The 26,836-nt window shown below is 36.8% G+C and overlaps 2 protein-coding genes across 3 annotated transcripts in view; both read left to right on the forward strand.

Moving 5' to 3' along the window:
- The first annotated feature begins 999 nt into the window (after nucleotides 1–999).
- Nucleotides 1,000–13,332, forward strand: ttk (ttk protein kinase). 2 transcript variants are annotated; one of them, XM_056762489.1, is made up of 25 exons: nucleotides 1,000–1,140; nucleotides 1,505–1,601; nucleotides 1,807–2,029; nucleotides 2,273–2,379; nucleotides 2,524–2,667; nucleotides 2,803–2,872; nucleotides 3,111–3,189; nucleotides 3,273–3,379; nucleotides 3,740–3,833; nucleotides 4,235–4,334; nucleotides 4,554–4,773; nucleotides 4,861–4,967; nucleotides 5,047–5,190; nucleotides 5,886–6,016; nucleotides 6,119–6,237; nucleotides 6,315–6,444; nucleotides 7,451–7,543; nucleotides 7,620–7,777; nucleotides 10,776–10,927; nucleotides 11,517–11,641; nucleotides 11,726–11,797; nucleotides 11,886–12,062; nucleotides 12,148–12,238; nucleotides 12,357–12,442; nucleotides 12,572–13,332. In XM_056762489.1, exons 2-25 carry the CDS (start codon nucleotides 1,514–1,516, stop codon nucleotides 12,653–12,655), a joined length of 2,901 nt encoding a protein of 966 aa, XP_056618467.1. In that variant the 5' UTR covers nucleotides 1,000–1,140; nucleotides 1,505–1,513; the 3' UTR covers nucleotides 12,656–13,332. The 2 variants fall into 2 exon arrangements, with proteins under 2 accessions (XP_056618467.1, XP_056618468.1); XM_056762490.1 differs by having other exon boundaries at nucleotides 12,360–12,442.
- Nucleotides 13,333–15,664: 2,332 nt separating this feature from the next.
- The window catches only part of bckdhb (branched chain keto acid dehydrogenase E1 subunit beta), a 95,135-nt gene continuing 83,963 nt past the window's right edge, over nucleotides 15,665–26,836 (forward strand). The window contains exons 1-4 of the mRNA XM_056761704.1: nucleotides 15,665–15,899; nucleotides 17,830–17,907; nucleotides 18,729–18,797; nucleotides 21,721–21,854. Of these exons, the coding sequence (XP_056617682.1) occupies nucleotides 15,701–15,899; nucleotides 17,830–17,907; nucleotides 18,729–18,797; nucleotides 21,721–21,854 (480 nt within the window). The 5' untranslated portion in view covers nucleotides 15,665–15,700. The remainder of the gene's footprint in view (nucleotides 15,900–17,829; nucleotides 17,908–18,728; nucleotides 18,798–21,720; nucleotides 21,855–26,836) is intronic.

Consider the following 26,836-nt stretch of genomic DNA (forward strand, 5'->3'; position numbering starts at 1 on the left):
TTGTGGGGGCAGAAGACCGCTGTTTTGGTTCTTGCCTCTGATAGATCTGAAAGAGAGAAAAAATAAGTAAACATAAAGTAGCGTGTTCTTCATTTAAGCAGCCTGAAATGCAAGATTTGGAGCAGATCCCGTTTAGAATCATGCATCTGTCTCCTCCACCATAATAAAAAAATAATTAATTAAGATCTACTAGTGTAGGATTCGGAAATAACAACATTAGAGTTTACATCGCTTTTAAATTTTTAGACTCGGAGACCGTTTTTTAATTAAATTAAAAACACCTTAATGTTTGATTTACTACTTGTGAAATTGCATTTGTAAACACGAAGCTTGGCCAAAAGCATAAAAAGGTTTATTGTATAATACTGCCTATTTGTTTAAACACCTCATGTTAACAAAACCAAATAACACATCTTTCCAAAATAAAGAAAACTGAGAATACACATTAACACATACATTTTATTATGTATAAAAAACTAAAATTCCAAAAATTCTTTGGTGAACTGACAATGCCAAAAAAAGAGAATCACTAATAAAACTATTGTATATTCGTATTTCTATATATAAAAAATATATTTTATATATAAAAAATATTTCTCACTCATGACACATATCATTTTTTAAATTGTATTTTCATTGATATTCAAAAATAAAATAAAAAGTATCAAAATTAATAATAAAAGACAATAATTTTCCTCTCTTAAAAGGGTAGTGTAGCCTATCCCTCGTTCAGTACATCTCAACCATTACAAATTGTAATTTGTTTAATGTCTTTTGATGTTATGTGCAATTTTCAATTTAGAGTTTATTAAAAATGATTTCCGGTATGGAACGAGTTGTGTCAAACTACTTTTTTTTTAACTGCCGTAAATTGTTTTGGCCGGAAGTAGACGCACTTTCGCGCATGCATCGGAACAAATCGTGTTTCCGGGACGTATCGGGTAGCGACAGCGCCGCTTGAAGCCGTACTAGCCAGACAACCCCCGCCCCTAAAATGCTGAGAGATCACGTGATCGCTGGGCGGCTCCGTAGATACGAAATGACCAATAGAATCGCGCGCTTTCGGGGAAGTTGCGGATTTTGAAACGGTTGTGAAAAAAAACATTCAGAGTTATACTCGTCTCTATTGTCCGTCTTAATGTAAGTGTGGAACTTAAACAACTCCTTATATAATCTAAAATGCTTACTGTGCACATACGTACGTGAAGATCTGGTTTGTTGCTGACATGAGGACATCATTTAGCTGTTCTGTTCTGTTGTAGTGTGATTCTAGCCTTGTAACGTAGTCTCGCCCGATCACGATGTATCTGTATATCGAACAGTCACAGAATGATTGAAAGTGAACGTTTTAGACTTGTTTAAAGGTTTAAACTTTGAGGTTATGGGTTGTGTTGTACTGATCTGTGATTTGTGATATATCGGAGGTTATATATTGGATGCATACATAGATCACAGATAATGTTGTCATTGTGTTGTATTGATGTGTGATATGTTGTGTCTGCAGTGTATAAAGATGGATGAAGAAGAGAGCACAGAGCGACAGATGCAGATCGCCATGCTGTGTCAAAGGCTGGCAAAGATGAAGCAGTTATTTAATGATGGTAATAAAATCTGTATTTGTGTAATAAATATAAATGTTTTTTAGTCTCCCCATACTCACAAGAAACCTGAAAATATTTGATAAAAGTTCAGTTGTCATCAAATCATTTGTATAGTTCATTCAACAAAATGATTTTTGTAGTTAATTTCATCAAATGGTTTTAAGATAATATTTTGTCCAAATCAACCACACGTCTTTTTATACAGATGACACAGATTACATTAACCAGGCCATCAGTTCAAATTCCCCTGACACCTGCCGGACATTTCTGACCAATCTGGAGAAAAAAGGCAACCTCCAAACTGATGCCAGCCTGCTCACCAAGCTTATCGACTGCTACACGCGTGTATTTTCCAGCATGCCATTGGGAAAGTACAGTCAGAATGAGAGTTATGCTAAAATGCTGGTCAGATTTGCAGAGTTAAAAGCGTAAGCAGTTTGTGATTGTAATTCACCATGTCCATGTGTATTCCTTAAATCTTAATCCCTGTGTCACTGATGCAACAGTTCACCCGGAAATAATAATACTGTGTATATTCATGAATGCCATTCACTTCACAAAATGGTCTTGTATACAGTGGCAGCTCAATGAATTGGTTTGTTGCTTGACAGATGTGGTCAAACATGATATATTTCTTTAAATCAACACAATTGTTCACTGCCTTTCAACAGCATCCAAGATGTGAATGAAGCACAGGCTAGTTTTGATATTGCAAGGTCCCACTGCAAGGATTTTGCTTTTGTCCACATAGCTTACGCTCAGTTTGAGCTTTTACAAGGTAAGCAGTAGGTTCTTATATAAACTCCATTTCTGAAGCCGAAGTTAATTCACAGTGACTAAAACAGAATTTGCTCAGGACATTTTTCAGAAATGTTTACTAATTATTTATTCGTTGTTCCTATGTCATGTGATTTCTCACCAGGCAACGTTAAGAAGTGTAGTTCAATTCTTCAGAAGGCCCTTGAAATGAACTCGAAGCCCAGGTGCCTTCTCGAAGCTGCTGTTCGGAATCTAAATTCAGGCAAACGCCAGCTCATTTCCAATGAAGACAAAGAGAATATATCCAGTAAATTCAAAATACACTATAAATACATTTTAAAATGTGAAAGGCATTATCATAAGAAATAAAACATCTCTTTATAAATGCTGTAACCACTTTACTGTTAGTCTTTTAAACATCTGACTGTTATTGTATTTTTAGTGTCTGCCCATGAAAGGAGCTCCAGAAGATCAAATGAAACATGTGACCTGCAGGCCAGCTGTGCTCAGGGGTATTAGGAATATTCCTAATATATATTTTTGTCCAATTTAAGATTTGTCAGCAACATTATAATTTTTTTTAAACTAGTTGGCTTTTTCATATGGTAAAACGTTTATGTAAAAAAGTGTATACAGGTGCTCAGCTCTTCATATAAATGCAATCTTGATATTCCTCTGATTAAAATAACAATATTGCAAATAACAGTTGGTGTTTAAATTGTCTATGTAACAGCTTATTTTGAATTTCAGGAATGATCAAAAGTTTAGTCCACAGGAGGAGAATATGCCAGTTTGGAGATCGGGTTCACAACAAAGAAGAAATGTCTTGGTGAGTAGCAAGATGAGTGAAGTCAGCGAAAAGATTTGAAATAAAGTTGAAACTAATGTATTAATGTATGCTTTCTCATACAGGGAGAAAGATTACCCATGGGTCCTCTGTCCATACCTGAAAATGAGAGCAGTGACTCTGAAAACGTTCAGAAGCCGGAAGCTTCCTCCTTCAGCAGCAGCTTCTCCAGGTGTGTCCTCTGAGTTCATACAGTACTAAGAGCTATGATGTATAGAAGATATAATGCACATGAAGATTTTTTTCTTGAAATTATTCCAAATACGGGTATGTATTAAAAAAGGATGAAATAGGTCATGGGTACAATCCCAGGAATTGCACATATGTGTAGTATTATGCAATGTAAATCGCTTTGGATAAAAGCGTCTGCCAAATGCGTAAATGTAATAATGGTTACCTTTGACTAATCCACAGAATTGAACATTTAACAGATTTAATTATGAATTTACTTGAAATTTGTTAATGCAATGTGTTGGTGTCACTTTTATAAGTTTCTTTGATCTAACATATAAAATGCAATTTCTTTAAACAGACAAATACAATGTTCGAATGTCAGGTCCACATTTCTGTTGTGTCCCTCAAAAAAAGGGACTCCAGATGGAGACTCCTACAGTTTAAACCTCAAGGTATGAGAGTCAGCTTGCCTAATGAAATATTCAGTGATTGAAGTTACGAGTAATGTTAAAGACGCATTAAAAATAAACATTTGTTGAATATATTTTGCCTGTATGTATGCTAATGTTTTCCAGAAAGTTGAAATGTATGAACAATTTCTTCCTGCAAACACAGAACAAAAATAGTATTGATCCTTCTCAGCCCTTATATCTCTTACTAGCAGTAGAATGTAGTGAACATGTGACATAAATTAAAGGTTACTGGCTGTTTTCCAGAAGGGCAGCAATCCCATGTAGGCTACAATGTGTCTTTATATGTGACCCTCATATATGGCTGTACTGGTGTCACATTTAGCGCTATATAAACATCCAGTATGTTCATACAGTACTGAGATGTTCTCTTTTGTGTGCAGCCTCCTGTGATTAGTCCAGATCATCATAGAGGAGAGATCGATGAAGTGGGCACAATAACAGAAGTCTTACAAGAAAGAAAAGGGAGTTCTAGAATGGAAGGTAATTATATAAGAATGAGATTTTCCTGACTATCATCTATGAAATAGAGTTTAGTTCAGTCTACTCTTTTTCATACAATGATTACCAGCCTACTAACATTTGACTATACACATATTTCAGAGTGAAATTATACTGTTAGATGGTGAACTATGATTTGTATGATTGCAAAAGCGCTGTTTTCTATGATGTTATTTCTTCAAACTTGTGTTTTTTTTATAGACACCATAGATATAAACCAGTTCATTGGATCAAACTCTCCTACAGACTGTGAAAAATTCCTAAGAAACCTTGAAATGAAAGGAGATCCTCAGTCTGACCCAGCTTTTTTATCCAGACTCTTGGACTGTTACGCAAAAGTGTTTGCCAAATTTCCCCTGGCGAAGCATAACAAGCTTGAATGTTATGCCCGAATGCTTTTGCGTTTCGCAGAGCTGAAGGGGTAAGCACATATAAACTTAACAAAAACACATGATACTATTTCACCACACAACGTCTTAACGAATAATAACTTTTCCCCCTTTTGAAGAATTGAGGATTCAGAGGAAGCTCAAGATCATTTCAATATTGCCAGATCACACTGTAAAGTTTTTGCTTTTGTGCATGTCGCACATGCTCAGTTTGAGCTGTCACAAGGTAATGCACCGTTTGTTCACATGATATGGAAAACAGATGTAAAAATCAATGTCTCTATAAAATGTGTTGTAAATCTCAGGCAATTTTAGGAAGAGCAGTATGATTCTTCAGAAAGCTCTGAGCTCGAACGCACAGCCAGCTGATCTCCTCCACGCTGCCATCAGGTTTCTAAAGTCTGGCAAAACTCGACTGCTTTCTGCTGAGGATCAAGAGTGCAATCCTGGTATGTCTGATTTTAATTTTAAGCCCTAGTTCCTGTTAAAAGGGGATTTTTACCTCAGGAAGTCCACATAAGTATTAAGAGTCCTTAAAATTGTACTATATACAGTATATCTGCTATAATAGAATGGAATTTCAAAGCAAAATTCGTCTCATTTCTGACATTGGGGTCCCTCTGTGTGAACCACATTATGTGTTCATTTTTGCAACTTAGTTAAGGTAAATGGTCCTTTTGAATTCTGAAAGTTACAGTTGGTCTTCATTAGAAATTCAGCAGATGCTTTAGCCACTAGCTTTTTACAGTTATTTGGCACCATAAACTAACACAAACTGGGTAACACTATACCATAACATTAAATTTGTTAACAATTAGTTAATGCATTAGCTAGCATGAACTAACAATGAACAGTATTCTAAAGCTTTTAGTCATCTTTGTTCATGTCCATTTCAGAATTTGCTTAATGCACCATAAACTTAAATGAGTAATTTGTATTGACCTTAACAACATTAATAAGGATCATTAAATACGGAAAACTCTATTCCTCATTGTTAATGCATGTTAGTTAATCAATTTACTACTGTTAACAAAAACAACCTTATTTTAAAGTATTTGTAAGCAAAGGCCTCTGTAAGGTATTAATGTGTTTGAACTTGAAGTTTTTTCTTCAAAACAGATGCAAAATTATTTCTGTTTTGCAGAAACTGCAGCAGCAGCCAGAACCAAAAATGAAGAGGTAGATCCAATTATGGTTCATGAAAAGCCCCCTGCCAAAGAGCCTTCATCAGAGTGGAAGATTCCTGCTCTCATAAACAGACATGCATCTCCAGAGGTCTGATCAAAGTTTGGCTGTTCCCATTTCATGTTTTCACTTTGGGGCAGATAGGTTTGGCTGAAATAGGTTCAACACAAATGTGTTCTTTTCTCTATTTAGGACCACAAGCCTCCAGCAGGCGCTGTTTCCATGTTTCACGCCACAAGAACACCCCTGCCTCGAATACACTCGACTCTAAGCTGTCAGACGCCCAACAACAAAGACCCAAATGCAAACAAGTAATGCAGATCACATGCAGCCAAAGTCATGCTTTCTTTGGTAATGTTAACTTAACTTTCCCTCTGTTGTTCTGCAGTTTTATTACTCCTGTGGTTAAGCAGAGGCCAGTGATTGTTACTGTTCCATCTACGGCTCAGAAAATGGGTTACACACAATTGCCGTGCACTCCTCAGAGGCAAGTGTCCTACATTCAGCAGTCATCTCAGGTAAACAGGCTCGATTGTCCAGTTTATCATGCTCATCAATTGGTATCCTTGATTAAGGGTGGGCGATACATTCGTCATGTGTAAAATTTAACAATGTAAAAGTGTATTCGTACTGAACCGTAACATGCAACGTTCAAAATATAGTCATCATTCCTATACCCTACTCCAGTGGTTCGCAACTCTGTCCCGCGAGATCCATTTTCTTGCCGAGTTTAGCACCAACTCTGAGAAAATTAAATTGAACGCATTTTTTCCTAAAGAAGCTGATTAGCTTGTTCAGGTGTTTTATATCATATTTGGTGCTAAACTCAGCAAGAAAATGGATCTCACGGCCAGAGTTGAGAACCACTGCCCTACTCACTTCGAAGGTTAGAGTCCTCAGAGTTTTGACTTTGGAGTGAACAAATCATCTGCGTGCATCATGTAGACATTTTGGAATTTCACAACGCCATTTCCTCATTATCTTCAGCTGGCATGTTCCTGCGACAACGAAGCATTGTGTAGCTGTTTTAAGGGCAAAACTTAGGCATAAAACCTAACTGTTTTAAACTATAAAATGTATGTTTATTTGCAAAAAGTTAGGTTTTATGATTGTTTTGCCCTAAAAACAGCAACATCTGCCGACGGACACAATGCTTTGTTGTAATAGGAACATGCCAGCTGAAGATGAGGAAATTACGTTGCTTCCTTTGCCAAGTGCATTCCAAACGTCTACATAATGGCACGCAAATGCCTTGTTCACACCACAGTCTAAACTCCAAGGGCTCTGCCCTTCGAAGGGTAGGGCATAGGAATGGTGACTTCATTTTGTAATTTTCCCCTTGACAGCTTGTGACGGTTCCGTACAAATGTGCGTACCTTCACACCCCTTGTAAAATTTGTCAAAACTCAGGCTTTGTTAATGGACAGGGTAGTTGGCTAAATATGTTGATGGATATAGATTTGAGTGCTACTTTTTTATACTTTTCACTCAAAATTCTTTAACTCTGTGATCTTTTGCTTTCAGCCGTCTGCTTCAGCTTTCTCAAATGAAACCATCACAATCAAGGGCAAACAGTTCTTCATTTTCAAGATGATCGGCCGGGGTGGATCCAGTAAGGTATGGAAAAATAAACTGAACTTTTTTCATTTCATGCAAACCACCACCGGGTAACAGAACTTCTGTTTATTTTCAGGTCTATCAGGTATTTGACCAAAAGAAGCATACATATGCTCTGAAATATGTGAATCTAGAGGAGGCTGATGCACAGGCAGTGGAAAGCTACAAGAATGAGATCGAGCATCTGAATCATCTTCAACAGTACAGTGACCAGATCATCAAACTCTATGACTAGTAAGTTTTTCCATAAGTGATCTCACCGTCTTAACTGGGGTGTACTCAGTTTACCATCTCTAAATGTACAATGAGGGAAATAACTATTTAATCACATGCTGATTTTGTAAGTTTGCCTGCTTACAAAGAAATGAAGGGTCTAGTAGGTTTATTTTAACTGATAGAAACAAACTACAAAAAAATCATGAGAAAAACGTTATATGAATGTTATAAATTGATTTGCATTTCAGTCAGTGAAATAAGTATTTCATACACTAGCAAAACATAACTTTGTACTCGGTTGAGAAACCCTTGTGTGCCAAGAGGTAAAACATTTCTGATAGTTGGTCACCAGGTTGGCACATTTGTCAGAATATATGTTAGTCCATTCCTCTGTCAATCATTTATGGTTTCTTGGCTGTCGCTCAGAAAATAGGAGTTTTAGCCCCCTTCACAGATTTTCTAGGACTAGGGTCTAGAGACTGGCTAGCACATTTAATGTGCTTCTCCTTAAACCACTCTTTGGTTGTCTTGGCAATATGTTTTGAGACTTTGTCATGTTAAAGTTACATCCACGACCCATCTTCAGTGATCTAGTTAAGGGGAGGAGGTTCTCGTCCACGATTTTACGGTTCACAGGCTGTCCCTCAGCCCCTCAGTGCGGTGAAGTCATCCTGTACCCGTAGCAGAGAAAAATCCCTAAAGCATAATGTTTCCAACACTGTGCTTCTTTGTAGGGATGTTTTTTCTTGTGGTCGTAGTCAGCATTTCTCTCCCTCCAAAAACATAAGTTCATTTTGATCTCTCATCACTTTCTCAAAACCTTTTCTGAATCATCTTGATATTCATTGTCAAACTTCAGATGAGCCTTCTTGGGGAGGAGGACCATGCGGGTGCTTCAGGATTTCAATATTGTGTGGCTACCAATGGTTTGCTTGCTAACTGTGGTCCCAACTATCTTGAAATCATTAACAAGCTTCTTCCGTGTAGTTCTGGGATGATCTTTAACCTTTCTCATGATCATCTTAACACCATTGGGGAAATCTTGCAGGGAGCTCCAGACCAAGGGCAATTGAAAGTTATTTAGTATTTCTTCTATTTCCAAAAAATCACACCAACAATTGTGAGATGGTGGTCTAGTGGGTTAAACCACTGAACTGGCAAATCAAAGGTTGCTGGTTCGATCCCAGCAGCCACCACCAGTGTGTCCTTGAGCAAGACACTTTACTCCATGCTGCTCCAGGGGGATTGTCCCTGAAATAAGTGCACTGTAAGTCGCTTTGGATAAAAGCGTCTGCCAAATGACTAAATGTAATGAAATGTCTCCTTATCACCATGCTTATGTCTGTAGCCTATTCAAGGTTTGGGCAGGTTCACAATCTTGTCCCTGACATCTATTGCAACCTATTTGGTCTTGACCATGGTGGTGGAGAGGGAGAAATGGAAGATACAGATTCTGTTGGCAGGCATCTTTTATATACATAACAAGTTGACTTAGGAGTACTTTCCAATCTTTGGAGCCAGAATTCTTTCTGGTTGGTAGGGGATCAAATACTTATTTCACTGTCTGAAATGCAAATCAATTTATAACCTTTATATATTTTCTCCCTGATCGTTTTGGATGATGTTCGGTTTCTATCAGTTAAAATAAACCTACCATAAAATTGATAGACCCTTCATTTCTTTGTAAGCAGTTAAAAATCAGCAGGGGATCAAATAATTACAGGGTTCATACGGGTGCTGGAAATCCTGAAAAATTATTGATCTTTAATGTGGTGCTTTCAAGGTTTAAAAAATGCTTGGATTTGTGACAAGGGCTTTTGATACTGCTTGAAATTTTAATTGCTTGGTTTCATATAAGATCACTATGTTACAAAAGTTCACATTTTAGATAAATTAACTGAACATTTCTTATTGCGTTTGCCGTTCGCATTAAAAACATTCTACTAGATTTTGATGCTATGATTCTGCGCACATGGCTGGCGGCTACGAGGAGTTCAGATGCGAAACCCTCTAAAAGCAATCTCCATCAAAATATAGATTATGATGTTATGTGAATGCTTTCCACACATAGTACACGTTAGCCTACTTAAAATAAAGTTGCTTCTAAACCCACTGAAAACCACACACTGCCCCGGTCTGAAATGTCCGTGCTGGAAGTAAAATGAAATGGAGAAGCTTGATAATAAATGCTTGTTTAAACGAAAGTCATCTTACGCACTTTTCAGGGGTTTGCATCTGAATTCTTCAGATGGAACAGACAACATGGGAGGATTGTAAACAAAAACTATTTATGGTTCAAACGAAGACCAAATTATCAAATAACCTTGTCCAAAGTTTGCAAAAAGGAAATTTTTCTCCATGGGGAGTGAACTCTTTTGAGCCACGTAATAATTGTTCAGAGGGGGATTGTGGGGATGGTTCATAATTTAAATAATTTTGACTTTAATAATGCAAGAAATTTGCTTAATCTTGGGTCAAATAATAAAAAATATATTGGTCTCATCAATTTTGAACACGGGAAATCGCACACATTTGTTCCCTTTCAGTGTTTTCCTTCTTATCTTAAACAAATAAGTTTTTTACCGCAATATAGGGCTGCATGATTATGGCATCATCAGTTGTGAATATTATTATTGATTAAATTTACATTGGAGTATGCTCTAAAACAAGTACACCAATGGGCGGAAATGCATTTGCTATTTACACATGGACTGAAACCAGCAAAAAACACTAAATTCAGGCTCTGCAAGCTCTTGCAAATGATAGTCAATTTTTGGGAAGCATGTAAAATGTAGGCCTATTTAAGACAGTCAACAATTTAAGTTGGGAATGTCATTTTAGGATACTTTTAGCACAATGTCATCACTTTTTGTGATTAAGCATTTATACTGGAAAAGCATGAAAACACACATTGAACATACTGGAAAAGTGCTGGAATTTGACATTATAAAAGGTGTAAGAACACTGTAATTATTTCCCTCACTGTACCTGATGAGCTGTTTCTGTCTGATTGAAGTGAAATCACCAGCAGTTATATTTATATGCTCATGGAGTGTGGCCACCTCGACCTCAACACCTGGCTTCGCAACCGGAAATCTGTCAACCCACTGGATAGAAAATGTTACTGGAGGAATATGCTGGAGGCTGTGCACACTATCCACAAACATGGTAACTTCCTCTCTACTTTCTAATCCTTACAGAGTGAAATATCATGGATTTAGCATCATTATTGTGGAAAAGATTAGAATGACAAGAAATAAATCTTAGTGGTGCTTATAGTGGTCAGTATTACTTTTCCTATGTATTCATCTCAGTCACAAACCCTGCACTGTTTGTGCTACAGGTATTACCAATTATTATTTATTATTGTTGAAGAGTAATGTAGGCCTATATTGTTTTACAAAAGGCCTGGTGTGACACCAACATTTGAACAGAATACAAGCAACAGAACATTTTAACCGAATCAAAATGTTAAATCAAATGGCTTTAAGATTTAATCCTATGTGTTAAGTAAAAAAATATTTTTTTAAATGATCTATAATTTAAAGTGGTCTATAGAGACTTTAGTGTAGTTGTGTTTGTTTGTAATCCCCCAAAACAAGATTTAAACTGCATAGCAATGTGCTAAAATGCCCTCAGAAATACCTTAGTAACTAGATAGCAACCATCCACAATGATGTAGCATCACGCTGGTGAGTTTAATGGGCAAGTCACCACTAACTTATTTATTCACAGCTCTTTTTTGTATTATTTTAAGGTATCGTCCACAGTGATTTAAAGCCAGCAAATTTTGTAATAGTTGATGCCTCTCTTAAGCTGATCGATTTTGGAATCGCCAACCGCATTCAACCAGATATGACTAGCATCATGAAGGACTCGCAGGTCAGAACAGAACTGTCATGTAGATTTACATTTCTGGACTGTGTTATGAATTGATTTTATACTTGTTCTTTCATTGTGCTTCAGGTGGGGACACTAAACTACATGCCACCGGAAGCCATAAAAGACACTTCCTCGAATGGAAGGCCAGGGTCAAAGGTGAGATGGATGACAGTATCAATGCTGTTAGTTACATTTTAATCATAGATTGTAGCATGATTACAAAAACAAATTCTGCTGTCTACAGATCAGTCCTAAAGGAGATGTGTGGTCACTGGGATGTATCCTCTATTATATGACTTATGGAAAGACTCCGTTCCAGAACATCACCAATCAGATCACCAAAATCCATGCCATCATAGACCCGTCCCATGAGATCGACTTCCCTGATATTCCAGAAAAGGACTTGCTTGATGTGGTCAAGGTGTGTGAATATTTTCCTGTGCTGAACATTCATTTATGGACAGTTTATTGTGCTGTGCCTAACATCAATCCGTTGTCTTTTTTAGAGGTGTTTAGTCCGTAATCCTAGAGAAAGGATTTCTATTGCAGAGCTCCTCGATCATCCGTACCTGCAGTTGCAACGACAGCCACAGTCAGGTATGTGCTACACTAAAGGAAAACTTGAATAATCCTCATGTATCACAAACATTGATCCCTTAGCGAATTCTGGTTGTATTTTGAGCATTAAAATGATGAATCCCCCTCTGTTTGCCAGCAGAACCGTGTAACAGTGATTTGAAGAGAATCCTCAATGAGCTGGCAGCTCTTCAGTCTCCCAACAGTATCGCCAGAGCTGCTAGTGTAAGTGCTTCTCATTTCAACTTTCAGTGATTAACCATTATAATGCAACTTTCTTTTATTGTATTGTTGGACATTTAGTAAAAAACTGTTCATTTTCATTCATATTAACCATATCTTTCTCGACTTCAGAACCTGGCCAAGATGTGCAACAGTGGACAGAAATTAGATGTTTCTGAATGTGTGAAAACATCGAGTCAGGCTGGAAATAAATAGGATGGTCTGGGGGTCATTTTTTCACGGCACTTGGAGATATCCAGAACTCAAAACCACTATTCTTCATTTAAAGGCTTCGAAGCAACTAAGTCAAATGTTTTGTTTCTGAGCTTCTTGTATCACTAATTAACATCACGCTTACCACCTTTTTATAGGTGTATCAAGGTTTTAGTTTTCTCCCTAACGGCTTCTGTTTTTATTTGACTGCATTAATATTAAATTCTGTAATGCTACAGTCTAAAAAATGTGTATAACAAATAAACGTACCTTTTGAGGTATATTTCAAATGTTGTATTTGTTTGTAATTTTATAAACATTGTCCTTGTACTGTTGTAGCCGTTTTGGTAGGTAATCTGTCATATTCCAAAATGACATCTGGCATGCGATAAACCAACTTTACACTGCTGTTTCAGTCACGATCAAAACCTTGGAAGCTACTGTACCTACTGACCTACCAAGGGTGCATTTTAACTAATAAATGCACGGGGCACATTTGACTTCAAATAAAACATACTTATAATATTAAAATTAAGCTAGTTTTACAGGAAAATAATAGTTCCATAAATGTTACGATGATGCAAAAATCTAAATGTATGTACGTTAGGCTTTTGCAACATGATTATGCAAATGATGTTCTGTTATCTTGGAAATTAAAATCTTTTTTTCTGTATTCTGTACATTGTATTGTGAGATATTGCATTCTCTGCACTGTGCTTTTCACTATCCATTTATTTATACATACAGAAAATAATACCTTCCACAGTAAACGTACTATATGGTAAAAAAAATACAAACTTGGATAGAAAGTGATGGCAAAAAAACAAACTATACATAGATTATCAACAAAAGCAAAATATTAAAAACCGTTTGAAAAGTTATTTTTTTCATTTTTATATTTGAGAAGATTTTAGCATTTTCAAGGGACATGGGGACCAAACATTTATAGCAACACTATTAATGCACCCAACGAAACAGCTTTTCTGGTGTATTCCTAAAATAACATCAACGTAACCCAATTACATTAAAATTCAAAAAAAAGTACAGAGTACTGCGCATTGAGAGAGTTATGTAGGAATCCTCTTCTCTCCGTTTGATGATTTTAAAATATTATGCTTATAAAAAGGTAAACCATGTCAAACATTTATTTAATCGTACAGTTTAACGTCGACTATATTTCTTTGGTATTTTAATGCTTTTGTTCGTTGCGTGTTTGTACAATTCTTTGTAGACTGTTTCGGACCTAAGAAATAGGTCAATTCAAATACAGATAAACAACAAATGAGGGGCCATAACCACCTGGGGCCCGTTTCAGAAAGCAGGGTAAGTGCAAACTCAGAGTAAGTCAACCCCAGAAAACGGAATACTCAGGGTTTTTGGTTTCAGAACGCGAGGTATGTCAAACCCGCGACCACGGAGTAAGTCAAGCCCATTTCAGAAATCGAGGTATTTTATACTCCGAGTGAGTAACCAGAGTAACCTACTCCGTGAACCTAACCTGGTCGGGAGCAGGTTTTATTCCGCAAACCTAGGGTTTGTTACAATCTCCTCCCCCTTTTCGAAGTGAAAGCGAGCGGTGTTGAAATTACATACGTCATTTGTTTATTGATTCGTGTTCCTAATCGCGCTCAATTTAGTCACACAGAACTTAAAATGGCATGTCCGTTTATTTAGGAACCCATAGAAGAGGAAGCTGCATTAATTCGCAGAGAATTATATTTATGTCGGGAGAGAATTGTGAGGCCCCGTTTGGACGTTTTATCTTAACTTTTAAGGCCAGTTTAAGAAGTATATTTAACATTTCCCAATCAGGCATCTTACTAGCAAGACCATTTTATTTCTTTAAAGTTTCCTGAATAAATGATGTTATTGTATTTCTACGACGGCGTTTTAGTGGCACTTTAAAAATAAAATAAATTCAAGATTACGAGATTAAAGTCGAAATGTTACGAGATTAAAGTCGAAATGTTACGAGAATAAACTCGTCGTAATACGTATTTTATTTTCGTGAAGGTTGTAGTTTAAGAGTTGAAGTTATGTTTGAGCACGTCATCTGAATCAGTGAGTTAATTCGTAGTTCATGTCAGATTTTTTCGTCTGAATAAATTCAGTTTCCTACATAACGGCTGCAGTGTCCTTTTACTAATTATAACTCCGTGATGATGCGCCAAAATACAAAGAATTTCCTTATTGCTAAATCATAATCTAAAGTAGGATTTAACCAAATCCTCCACATCCATTGTTTCTAGAAATTCTGTTATTTTTCTCAAAATATTACGACTTTATTCTCGTAACATTTCGACTTTATTCTCGTAACATTTCGACTTTATTCTCGTAACATTTTGACTTTATATTTCGACTTTATTCTCGTAACATTTCGACTTTATTCTCGAAATGTTTTTTTTTTTACGACGCCGTCGTATATTTCATATTCAGCTGCTGCCAAGATCTTTTTATTGCAAAAGGATAGCACCTACATGAGAGCGAGAGAGTTAAATATAATTTACATTTTCACAGTTTCAACAAAATAAATATAAAAGTGATTGACATATAAACTGGCGCATTAACAAGTGAAGCACTTTTCTCCCATACCAACTCTCTTTCTTTTGCTGCTGCGGCTGTGTTGCTCTTTTTTTCTTAATATTCACCTTAGGCTTGTAACAGTACCTTCAATTCGATTGGCGAGAAATGAACAGAGCGCTTTTTGTCACGTGCCGTTGCCATGGTGAATCGTGCTATCTTCACTCAATTGATAATGGCTTTTCATCGCCATGCTGAACGCGCGTAACCTAGAGTGAACTTACTCAGAGTGGATTGAACTAACTCAAATCAGCTGTTCTGAAACTGAAAACTCAGAGTAGCGATTCTCTGAGTAAATCAACTCAGAGTTCAGATTTTAACTCGGTGTTGGTTGAACTTCCTTATTGAAACGGGCCCCTGATATAGTGTCAATCAAAACTCCTCCCACGCGTTTATCCAATCAGAGCAGCGCTTTTGTCCTTGCGCGTGGTTACGTCTCATCGCTCTTCCTGTTTGCATCTCAGAGCAATGGCGGCGGCTGCACGGCTCTTCTGGAGGAGAAGTTCAGGCGTTAAGTCGTCATTCAGCGGTTTATCCGGCGCCCTGCAAAGCAGTTTGAGGGTAACTCTTCTGGAACTGTCCCCTGACTGCACAACCAAGCCGAAAACACAGATAAGACATGCAGCGCACTTCACTTATCACCCTGACCCTGTCCCAACTCAGTATGGTAAATGACCTTGTTTATATTTTACACTGCATATCTATAACACTGGCATATTATTAACATATAATAACATTCATATCTGTTTTAGCCACTTTCATTTATGATTTATAAATCATGCTATTGGACATATGGGGATTAATGTGGCAAACCAAAGTGAACTTTATATACATATGCATACACATACACAAATAAATACATACATACATGCATTAGCACGCACGCACGCACGCACGCGCGCCGCGCGCACGCACACACACACACACACACACACACACACACACACACACACAGAAATACATATCCTACATACACATATAATACATATAAAGAGCTGTAAACAGCATCTAACCAGCTTGAAGATAAAAGATAAGCATTAGAGATAACAAATGAAGTGAAAGTATAATAAAAAAAGTATATAAAAAATAAGTGCGTGAGTAATGATGTTAAGAGGTGTTTTGATGCGTCTTCTATTGTTTAGTTTCATCAAGACATGCTGTAACTGAAACTACACTGAGACATTGTGACTATGATCATGTCATGAGTGTATTGTTTGACAACAATTGACAGTTTTAAAGTTGTCCATTACACTTTTACATTTACTAAATTGTCAAATACTTTTATCCTAACGTATCTACAGTGAATTCAAATTCAATCTGTACAACTGTAGTAACACTGCAAACATACTACATTTAAGCATTTGGCAGACGCTGTTATTCAAAGCAACTTACATTGCATTGTACTATACATTTGTTTTCAAATGTATAGCGTCTGCCATCCCTGGGCTGTTGGGATTTCTAATGCCATGCTCTTACCACTGAGCTATAGGATTGCTGAATGTGTGCTCAAAGTAGTGGTGGGCATAGATTAATTTTTTTAATCTAGATTAAAATGGCTCATTTGAATTCTGCCGAAGGCATTCAGAATATGTGTGATACCCAAATAATGACTAAAAGTAAGTCTTTGAGAACGGGTTTCTCAAGCCAGGTGGCGCATTAGACCAGGGGCTCATCTCCTGTTTCCAAAATGCATCACAAACTGCTTGAGAAAGCTGTTCTACTATGATAATTGGTGATGAAAATTAAATTATGTTCAATAAGATGAACTTGTGTTTACTTCCGCATTAGCTAAGAGATGATTTGCGTTTAGGTGGTACTTGAGACTGGAAGAGCTCCTACAGTACATTTACATTTAGTCATTTAGCAGACGCTTTTATCCAAAGCGACTTACAAAGAGTGAGGGAGCAACAAGCGATATGTCATACAGGAGCCATAATACTTTAGATCTCAATACAAAGTTACTGGTTTCAACTAAAGCTAGACCACTACCCGTTGAGAGAAAGTGTTTTTTTTAAACCAATTCCGCATTGCACAAGGTGCAAACAACCTTAGTCTTGTCGATGTTTCTATTGGGAAGTTTCTTAAAAATTAATATTCCCTGAAGCAAACCCGGCGGCTTCATAGCTGCATCCATGTTAGCACGTCACGTTTGATGCGGTAATTTCACAGTAACGTTATGTTGTGTTCAGACCGAACGCGAATGGTGTGTCAAGCGCGAGTGATTTATATGTTAATGCAAAGAGCCAATAGACCTACTTACTGCGCGAATCACGCGAATGAAGCCCTGGTTATGTGATGATGAGGCGGCGCTAAGGACGGGAATGAAGCCCTGGTTATAAGATGATGAGGCGGCTTCTGCTTCCGCGAATGACACGAATCACGCGAGTTGAAAAATCTCGTTCTCGCCCCGTGCAGTGCAGTTAAGGTGGTATACATCCGCGCTAAAATATCAAGGTGAAAGTCATCATAGCTTGCGTAGTATAGACCCAGCTCCCAACCCAACTTTGAGAATAGATTAACGGCGACATTTTTTTTATCGCGCGATAAGAGTCTCACTGCGTTATCTCACCATGTCTCAATGAATTATTGATTTGCAGGGCCCACACAGAAGATGAATTTTTTCCAGGCAATTACCAGTGCACTGGACAATACTCTAGCAAGTGATCCCACCGCAGGTATTTCTGGAAGTTTCTTTGCTTTTGTGTGTGTTCTGTTTCTTTCTAGGTAAATTATTTTAATTATTAGGTTTGGATAACTTCATTTGCCACCATTTGTGCAGCAAGCACGTATTAGAGCACGCGCTTGCTGTAGAATAGTTATAATGTGCATGCATGGCGGATTTATACCACATCATTAAAACATATTTGTCTTGGTGATGAAGTGTGTAATACACTACCAAAACATTACGAAGGGTTATAGAGGTCGATCGCCTCAAATATGAAAATTCTGTCTTTTATGCTACCCTGCTTCTTACTTGACTTTTCTAAGCATGGTTTTTTTCTGGTCAAAATATGGCTTTCAGCAGTGAAAGTGAATGGTGACCAGGTGCCGTCAAGTTATCAAAAGCAATCATCCCATCGGCTCTATTCCACATCTCTTGAAGTCATTGAGTAGCTTTGTGTGAATAACTGACTGCCATATTTGTTGTAGTTCTGAGATCATCCCCATTGCAAAAAAATTCTTGTCTTATATGCAATTTGTTCATTTAATATGAAATAACCGGTTAGTGTCTGGCAACATTGACATTGAACCTGATGTGAAACCCTTGCCCCACTGCTTAAAAATTATAATTAGTTTTTTTATTGACAAAAGGAGACCTCAACATTTTTTAACATGATCAAGTATGATAAAAACATTTATTTATTTCCTTCCTTTCTTCCTTTCTTCCAGATTGGCTTATGTTTAACTTTAACATTTTACTTTGAGCATGTTACTGGCAAAAACCGAAAACTGAGTGTTTCAGCTGGTGTAATATAAAAATATCCTTCTCCTTTAGTCATTTTTGGTGAAGATGTCGCTTTTGGTGGGGTTTTCCGATGCACAGTTGGACTGAGAGATAAATATGGTGAGTATACCATCATCTGCATCATCTGCATCATTTATGCACAAGAACAAATATAACACAAATCAGCAAATCATCTGTCTGACCCTAGGATCCTGCTTAGAGAATCCTGTCCTGCAGTCAAAAGAGCTGGCGCGTGAAAGAAACGGATATGCTGCGTCCCAATTCTTATACTATCTATCCTAAATAGTATTTGAAAATAGAATTGATATGTTGAAAAGAGTATTTCATAGATTCCCGGTTGGTCTACTACTCCCGGTAGAAATTCGAAGTGAAAAATGATGCACACTCTAACAGCTCAAACCCACAACACACCGCAAATAGGCGGAGTTTAGTTAAATAACTGATGTGTCACTATATTAATAAATATAACTATAGAGTTAACATCACATATGTAACAATGAGTGAATAAATACTTAAATGTAAAGAAGAGCTTTATTTTGATGTGTGTGACAGTTAATGGCCTCTCTGTTGTCTATGCAACAACGGCCACTTCCGTTTCCTGTCAGTATGTCCCAGTGCGAGACCGAGACGGCTGATAACGTGCCCTGTTTATTTTCTTTATTTCACAAAATAACAACGCCAAAACAATGTGATGTCAAAGTAGACAACTTACAACTTGTGTACACCGAGAGAAAATGTAATATTTTAAGTCCCTTTTGCTCTGATAAGAAAAATGTGAGGTAGTGGCACCCGTCAACATGGATATTAAAGGGAAAATAATTGAAATAAACGAATGGGAAAATTACGTCGGTTACAGGTTCGGAATGTACCATTACTTACTTTTTGGTATATTCATCCAGCCCTAGAATGATACCAACTTGTTTGCATTTTATTTTCCTAGTACATACAGTAATGGTAAAGTTTCATGTGTTTTCTACTCACTAATCCACCAGTTTTTGTTTGTATTTGCATTAGGGCTGTGCAATATATCGAAATATCGCAAATGTGCATATCGCAATATGCATATTTCACAATGATTTGCAATAAATGAGCTATTTAATTATTTGAAAAGTTACGTATGGTCAAAGTTTTAGGTGGATGGGGATAGTAGTATCTATCTGCCAAGCTCATGTTAGTTGGGATATACGTGCGTGCGAATTCTAGCCTGCATGAACTGTGACGCAAATCAATTAACAATCCACTTGTTAACTTTATACTGGTCTATGTTAAACTGGTTTGAAACAACCACAGCCTACTGTTAAGGATGGAGGCCACACCAAAGACAACAATAATAACTATTAAGATAGCTTACTTTTTTAATAATAGCTGAGGTTAACATAGTGTTGAAAGGTACCTTATCAATGTTATCAGAGTTTTTGTCCTAAGCCTCCAACAATTACATGTTGCAGCTGTGCCTTATAATTTTCCAGTAAAGCCCTCCATACTACTTTTTTTTTACTAGAAGCATTTTTGCATGCAGTATTTGGGAACAGTTTTGGAAGTGCATAAATGGTTTTAACTGGAAATCTGAGCTCATTATTGACAGACCGAACAACGCATTGAATGTTTATTTTGTCTGAGTTCTATCCAGTTATATGCTTTATCAGTAAGGTAAAGATATGTTTTTTATTAAAAGTAGCTATTTTCAATGTAAATCTCCAAATTTGATTATTAATAATTATTCTTAATTCATTAAATAACACCGCCTCAAAAGTAACAAGTAACTAGTACACCGAGTAGTTTTTGAGAAGAGTAATTTTTTACTTTTACTCAATTACTTTTTAAACACCAGTGCGTTTACTTGTAATTGAATCCAATCTCAGCAACGTAACAGTACTTGTTCTTAAGTACAAATTTCCAGTACTCTTTCCACCACTGCTTAATACCAGGGTCATATGGAATCTGCAGACTTTTTTGTTAATACCGTGCTAAAATTTTGAAAATGTAAATGTTAAAATAGTTTAAAAATACTACCTGTCTATGCATTCAGTCACATGTGGTTTGGTTCTGCTCGTCATTTAAAAAGAGGCAAAGCCTATAGAGAAGCTTTACGGGCTAATTAAAGAGAATGTTTAAGCTCTCAATACACCAGAACAAATTAGTACTGTGAATTAATTTGAACCAACAGAAAATGTGCATTATATGTGCAATATTTTATTGTTTATAGTGTTAAAGCAAAACGAAAGGGCTCCTCTAATGCATTCTTATGATGATTTTACTGTGTATTAAGGACACTTTACATAATGTTCACAACACAATGTAAAGATAACTTCCCATAAAACGTCAGTCATTCTTGTTGTTAACATATGGGAAATGATTCCATGCAGTCTCAAGTAATCAACAGATAAATGGTGTATTCTGAACTCCACCGCGGTTAGTTTAGTTTTAAACTTCTTGTATAAACCAAATCGTTCGTCATCAGGTTCCCGCCTATTCTGGCAACATGGGAGCAGGGCGAGCCTTTTTAATCCATACAACAAGATTTGCATAGCAGGCCGTGATACAAGTCCATGTGGCGAGTCTTAACATAGCACTTCAATCGGATAAGGTAGTTAATTGTGTTCGGCCTTATTATATAGGAGAGCAACTCTGCCTAAATAATAAAAAATAGAGATGAATATTTAGGCCATTGTTTAATTGAGAGTTATAAGATGGTTGGCTATGAATGGAAAAAACTTTATACTTCAAATATAGCATCTTATTCTTCAGGATTCAAGGGTGAAGTGGAAAACAGGCTTTGTTTTCGTGTGAGTTTCAGTATATTTGTCCTGTTTTGATTTACAACATTATTTAATTATTACAAACATTACAGTGGAGTTTATAGTTTGAAGCGAAAAGTATATTTTTCAAGTGTTTTGATTGTTGATGTTACAAATTATTATTATCATTCTAATTATCATTGCAGGCTTAACACACACCTGCTGTTTACTGTAAGTTCTCATATGTGGGCAGAATGTGCTAACATTTACCCTGTTCTCCTCAGGTAAGGACCGAGTGTTCAACACCCCATTGTGCGAGCAGGGCATTGTGGGATTTGGTATAGGTGTGGCCGCTGCGGGTGCCACGGCTATTGCAGAGATTCAGTTTGCTGATTACATTTACCCAGCATTTGATCAGGTAAGGAAGCATTGTTATTATCATCATTCATATTTACATTGTTTACTTTTCCGTGGATAAGTTGCTCAAACTTTTTGCTCAAACATAAAAAATTATGGTCAGTCACAGTACAGTGGCTCCAGTGCGCTCACCTCACAACAGCCATAGTAGGAGAGGAGAGAGAGATAGAGCCAATTCAGTTGGTGGTGATAATTAGGAGTAGGGATGTGCACGAATGTTGGAATATTCGATCCATAATAACTATTTGAATATAAAAATGCTATTCTAATATTCATATTTTTCATAAGAATAAAACTGCGTCTCCACCAAGGTTAAGTCTAGGGATGGGCATTTAAAGCAAAACAAAATTCGAAGATCGATGAGAACTTTTCGAAAATTATTCTAAATTCGCACCCCTCCCCCACATGGTCGGAGAGAGACCATTTACGCTTTAAATCCACACTGATTTATTTATCATGGAATAGGCAATCTTACATCAAGCCATACATTAAGATAACGCGCTAAAACAATAATATATTAACAACCAAATGACGGCACTTTTTAACAGTACGTCGATCAGTATCAACCTCTAATAATGCTAGGACATTTCCTTGTAATATATGAGCATGCACATTTATACCAACTAAAAAACAGCAGTGTGATTGATCAAGGGAAATATAATAAAGCCATAAAGATTTTAGTCCAGACTTAAAACGCGTTAAAACATATTAACCGAATGACGGCATTTATTAACAGTCCGGAACGATTTCATGAATTGACAGCTCAAAAGGCTTCCATTTCTATTGTCATGAAAAAGATCTCCAATCTGGCAGTGATCGTTTTTCAGTAAACTCGGGCTGTACGAACTCCATAAGATTTTTAAAGCCCTCTACTCCGACAAAGCTGATCGGAAGCATATCCTTAGCGATCATCTTAGTAATTAACTCTTTCACCGCCATTGACGAGTTATCTCGTAAATAAATAAAAAAACGCTTCCCCGCCAAAGACGAGTTATTACGGCAATCAGTGTTTGTACTGTTTGTAATAGCAGGTGGCACTATTACACACCTTTGGGAAAAAGTACAGAATCCCAGAACCTAGAACGTATATGTTTTGGCGGTTTTTAATGATTGTTCTGAGTGTAATCTGGGTGGAATCTTTGACAAAAACGTTAATTATCTCAGCTGTTTAATCAAAGTGATGCATTTGTTAAGAAACCTTAGTGATAAAAATAAAAAACCGGAGTGATAAAAAACGAGCATATGAAGATAGAAGAATACGGTTTCTTTTGTTTAAAAGCTGAGACTCTGTTCTTTCATTTGACATATTGTTTGTCCATATATTCTTTACAGAAAATTTACTGTGAGCCATTAAAATTGGGCGAAAATGTCAAAAACGCGGGCGTAGGCTGGCAACTTTTTTTTAAAAAAGGCTGGCGGCGAATGAGTTAAAGCCGTGATTTGCTCCGCCCGTCTGGCATCCAAATTGGTTGGTCTGACCATAAAACTAGCAACTGGTTGCTGACCTGTGGATGGACCTGCGGGGTGCTTCGCCCTCAAATGATTGTTCATCGTAGTTGTTGATCCATGATAAGCCAGCTTTGCATTGCAGAGTTTGCACTGCACTTTACTCTCATTCATTTTATTAAAGGACCCATTTTTTGACAGAACTCATTTTTGACACAGTCTCAATTTATTATATCCGTTATGCTGCGCTGGTCTACAGTGTGCGTAACTTCGTTAACAATTGTTGTGAGAAAATGTTTTGCTCTACTGTCTCTTGATTGACAGCCTTTAGGTTTAAGGTGCGTCGTTATTGGCAGCGCCACCCTTTGGTTACATTAACACAATAAGGGTGAAAACACAGCGATTTTTTTAAAGATTGCTTTTTAAAGATTCGTGACTCATCCCTAGGTAAGTTACCGCTACAGAAGACCTTAGAGTTGTCACATCTTATTTAATGCTTCTTCACTTCATCTTTAATGTTTTATAATATACAGAAAATGTAAAAAAAAAAATTATGTGTTCCTAATCTTTGTTCACTCAGATCGCAAGTTAGTTTAAAAATTTTAAGTTTCCACACCGGATGCCCGGAATCGTGTTATTGCTAGACTCACATCACAATATTAAAAAGTTTCAAAACTGGTGAGCCACAGAATTCGATAACATTACTTACAATAGGTATGAAAATACCAACGTAATATTAAATTATTAACAATAATTAATTTATAACCATAACTGGTTCGGAGTGGTTGTTCTTAGTATATTTTTGACAAACAAATATGAATTAACTAAGTAATCCTAATTTCCACAATTTAAAACATGAAAATGTACATTTCTCTTATGTTAATGAATTTGGCCTTAACATAAGACTGGCGCCTTTTTTCCATACCTAAAAGCCTGAATTTTCCTTCTAGAAGTCCAAATAGGGTCGTCGCCTTCAAGTTACAGCCTCGTAATAAATTTGCACGGATGCTTTTTGGTTTGTTTTAAAGCACTCTGTGATTCCTTACCTTAGTTGAAATAAATGGGCCTACATAATTTGTTGATGCAAATGCAACGCACAGCTAAACAAGACAGAGTTTATTTATTATCAACAGTATAAACAATAAAGCCAGATATTCATGTCAGATCTGAGTTTTGTTACTGGGAGTTAGAGAAGAGCAGTCGGCTTGTTGAACAGACTTTAAACAGAGTAAAATAGACCTACAGGTACATCTAAAAAAAATGGAATATCGTGAAAAAGGTCAACATTTTTTGCCACTCTTTTCAGAAAATGAAACTCATATATTATATAGATTCATTACACATAAAGGCTTGAAATATTTTCCTCTGTTTCTTGAAGTTTGGATGATTATGGGATACAGATAATGAAAACCCCAAATTCAGTGTCTCAGAAAATAAGAACATAACATAAGGATATTTTAAACAGAAATGTCAAGCTTCTGAAAAGTATGTTCAATTCTATGCTCTCAATACTTGGTTGGGCCTCCTTTTGCATGAATTACGGCATCAATGTGGCGTGGCTTGGAGGCAATCAGCCTGTGGCACTGCTATGGTGTAATGGAAGCCCAGATTGCTTTGATAGCGGCCTTCAGATCATCAGCATTTCTGGGTCTGATGTCTCTCATCTTCCTCTTGACAATACCCCATAGATACTCTTTGGGGTCCAGGTCAGACAGCTTTCTTGGCCAATCAAGCACAGTACCACCATGGTCATTAAACAAGCCTTTGGTACCTTTGGTAGTGTGAGCAGGTGCCAAGTCCTGTGGGAAAGTGAAATCAGCATCTCCATAAAGCTTGTCCGCTGAAGGAAGCATGAAGTGCTCTAAAATATCCTGGTAGATGGCTGCGTTGACTGTACCAACACCAGCAGATGACATGGCAGCCCATATCATCACTGACTGTGGAAGTTTCACATTGGACTTCAAGCAACATGGATTAAGTGCCTCTCCACTCTTCCTCCAGACTCTGGGACTTTGATTTCCAAATGAAATGCAAAATTAACTTTCATCTGAAAAGAGGACTTTGGTCCACTGTGTTTTCTGATGTCCACAGTCAACGCATCCATCTTCCAGGAATTTTTTTGGGGTGTCCCCGACCAAGAATTTACATAATAGAATTAGAATTGTCACATCTTGCCTAAAGTCAACTGATTGTTGAATCAGACGTGTGTGCATGTGCGGATGACACCCGGTGGTTAAGGGTTCAGCGCAACATTGATGCACCAAAAATGGTGATTTTGGTTATTTTACTTAAAAACAAATTATGTAGCGTAAAGTTCAGTTTTAGTTACGGATTACTTGCATTTAAAGAGAAGATTAGGTAAGTGACAAATGTTTGGAAACGGTGTACACATTCATTTGCGGGTGTGTGCGGAACGTGCTGCTTTTCTTTACCGGTCTCACAGCACAGAAGACGTGGAAAGACGCGATCCTGCACTTGGTCATAGCCAGACCTTGCGCTCTAAAGGCCGCTATCAAAGCAATCTGGTCTTTCGTTACCCCTGAGCATTGCCACCTGAAATATTTTACTCTATGTGTAATGAACCTATATAATTTATGGGTTACACTGTCTGAAATTAATGACAATAAATATTCACTTTTTCATGAAATTCTCATTTTTTGAGATGTACCTGTATATGCTTGATTTTCTTATCAAGAACATGTAAAATAAAATAAACAAGATAACCAAATTCCACAGACTGTCAATATACGTTGAGTTTTGTTCGTAGTGTTTTGTCTGTTTTCTTTTTATATTATACCGTTCCATGCAGGTTTAAATGCAGTTTTTATGTATTTTTCAAATTTTTCTTTTTTCAACATTAAAAGAAGCTATAAACATGATATAATATTCATGCGTTCTGAATAGTTCATGATAATTATAAGCTTGATGTAAAATTATGACTAAATAAAAATGTAACAAATTACGTCAATATGAACTTATTTTAAATGAACAAATTCATTTTTTATGGGCTCAAATATTCAAATATCAAATTATTGAAAAATGCCCATCCCTAATTAGGAGGCCATTATTGACAAGGACCAGTGGAGGGAATCTGGGCAGGACCCAGGGGTTACACCCCTACTCTTTACGAGAAGTGACAATAATTCATCATGAATAAGTCTTTCATTTTTAATTTCATATGAGGATAAAATGTCCAGATACATCTCGGAATAAAGAACTTCTCCCTGTCTGTCTGCTGATGTTCTTGTTATGTCTTTGCCTTGCTGAAGATTTATGAGTTTTCTTTCCATCATCAAGGAGACTAAATACCAAATTGAGCATCAGAGCCGGACCTAATATTTATGGAGACTCTCAAAGTCTGTTTCGTATTCCTTATTATTATATTTTTTTGCTCCTACGCTTCCTGTTCGAGACTGTAAAACTCAACTTTACCCTGAGTTTCTTCAAATGGTTGTTGTCAACATTGTAAGAAAATTCCCTGGCTTCATGCTCGGTTAACTTAAAAAAATCTGCTTTTAATTTAAAAGCTTTTTATGA

This window comes from Triplophysa dalaica, chromosome 12 (genome assembly GCF_015846415.1).
Source record: "Triplophysa dalaica isolate WHDGS20190420 chromosome 12, ASM1584641v1, whole genome shotgun sequence".
In the NCBI taxonomy this organism is placed as follows: Eukaryota; Metazoa; Chordata; class Actinopteri; order Cypriniformes; family Nemacheilidae; genus Triplophysa; species Triplophysa dalaica.

Excerpts from the sequence above, each read along its gene's own strand:
- ttk (XM_056762489.1), top strand. The coding sequence starts at position 1,514 with ATGGATGAAGAAGAGAGCACAGAGCGACAGATGCAGATCGCCATGCTG. Across the intron at positions 5,191-5,885 it reads GGATCAAGAGTGCAATCCTG|AAACTGCAGCAGCAGCCAGA; the intron begins GTATGTCTGATT and ends TCTGTTTTGCAG. Across the intron at positions 10,928-11,516 it reads GCACACTATCCACAAACATG|GTATCGTCCACAGTGATTTA; the intron begins GTAACTTCCTCT and ends TATTATTTTAAG.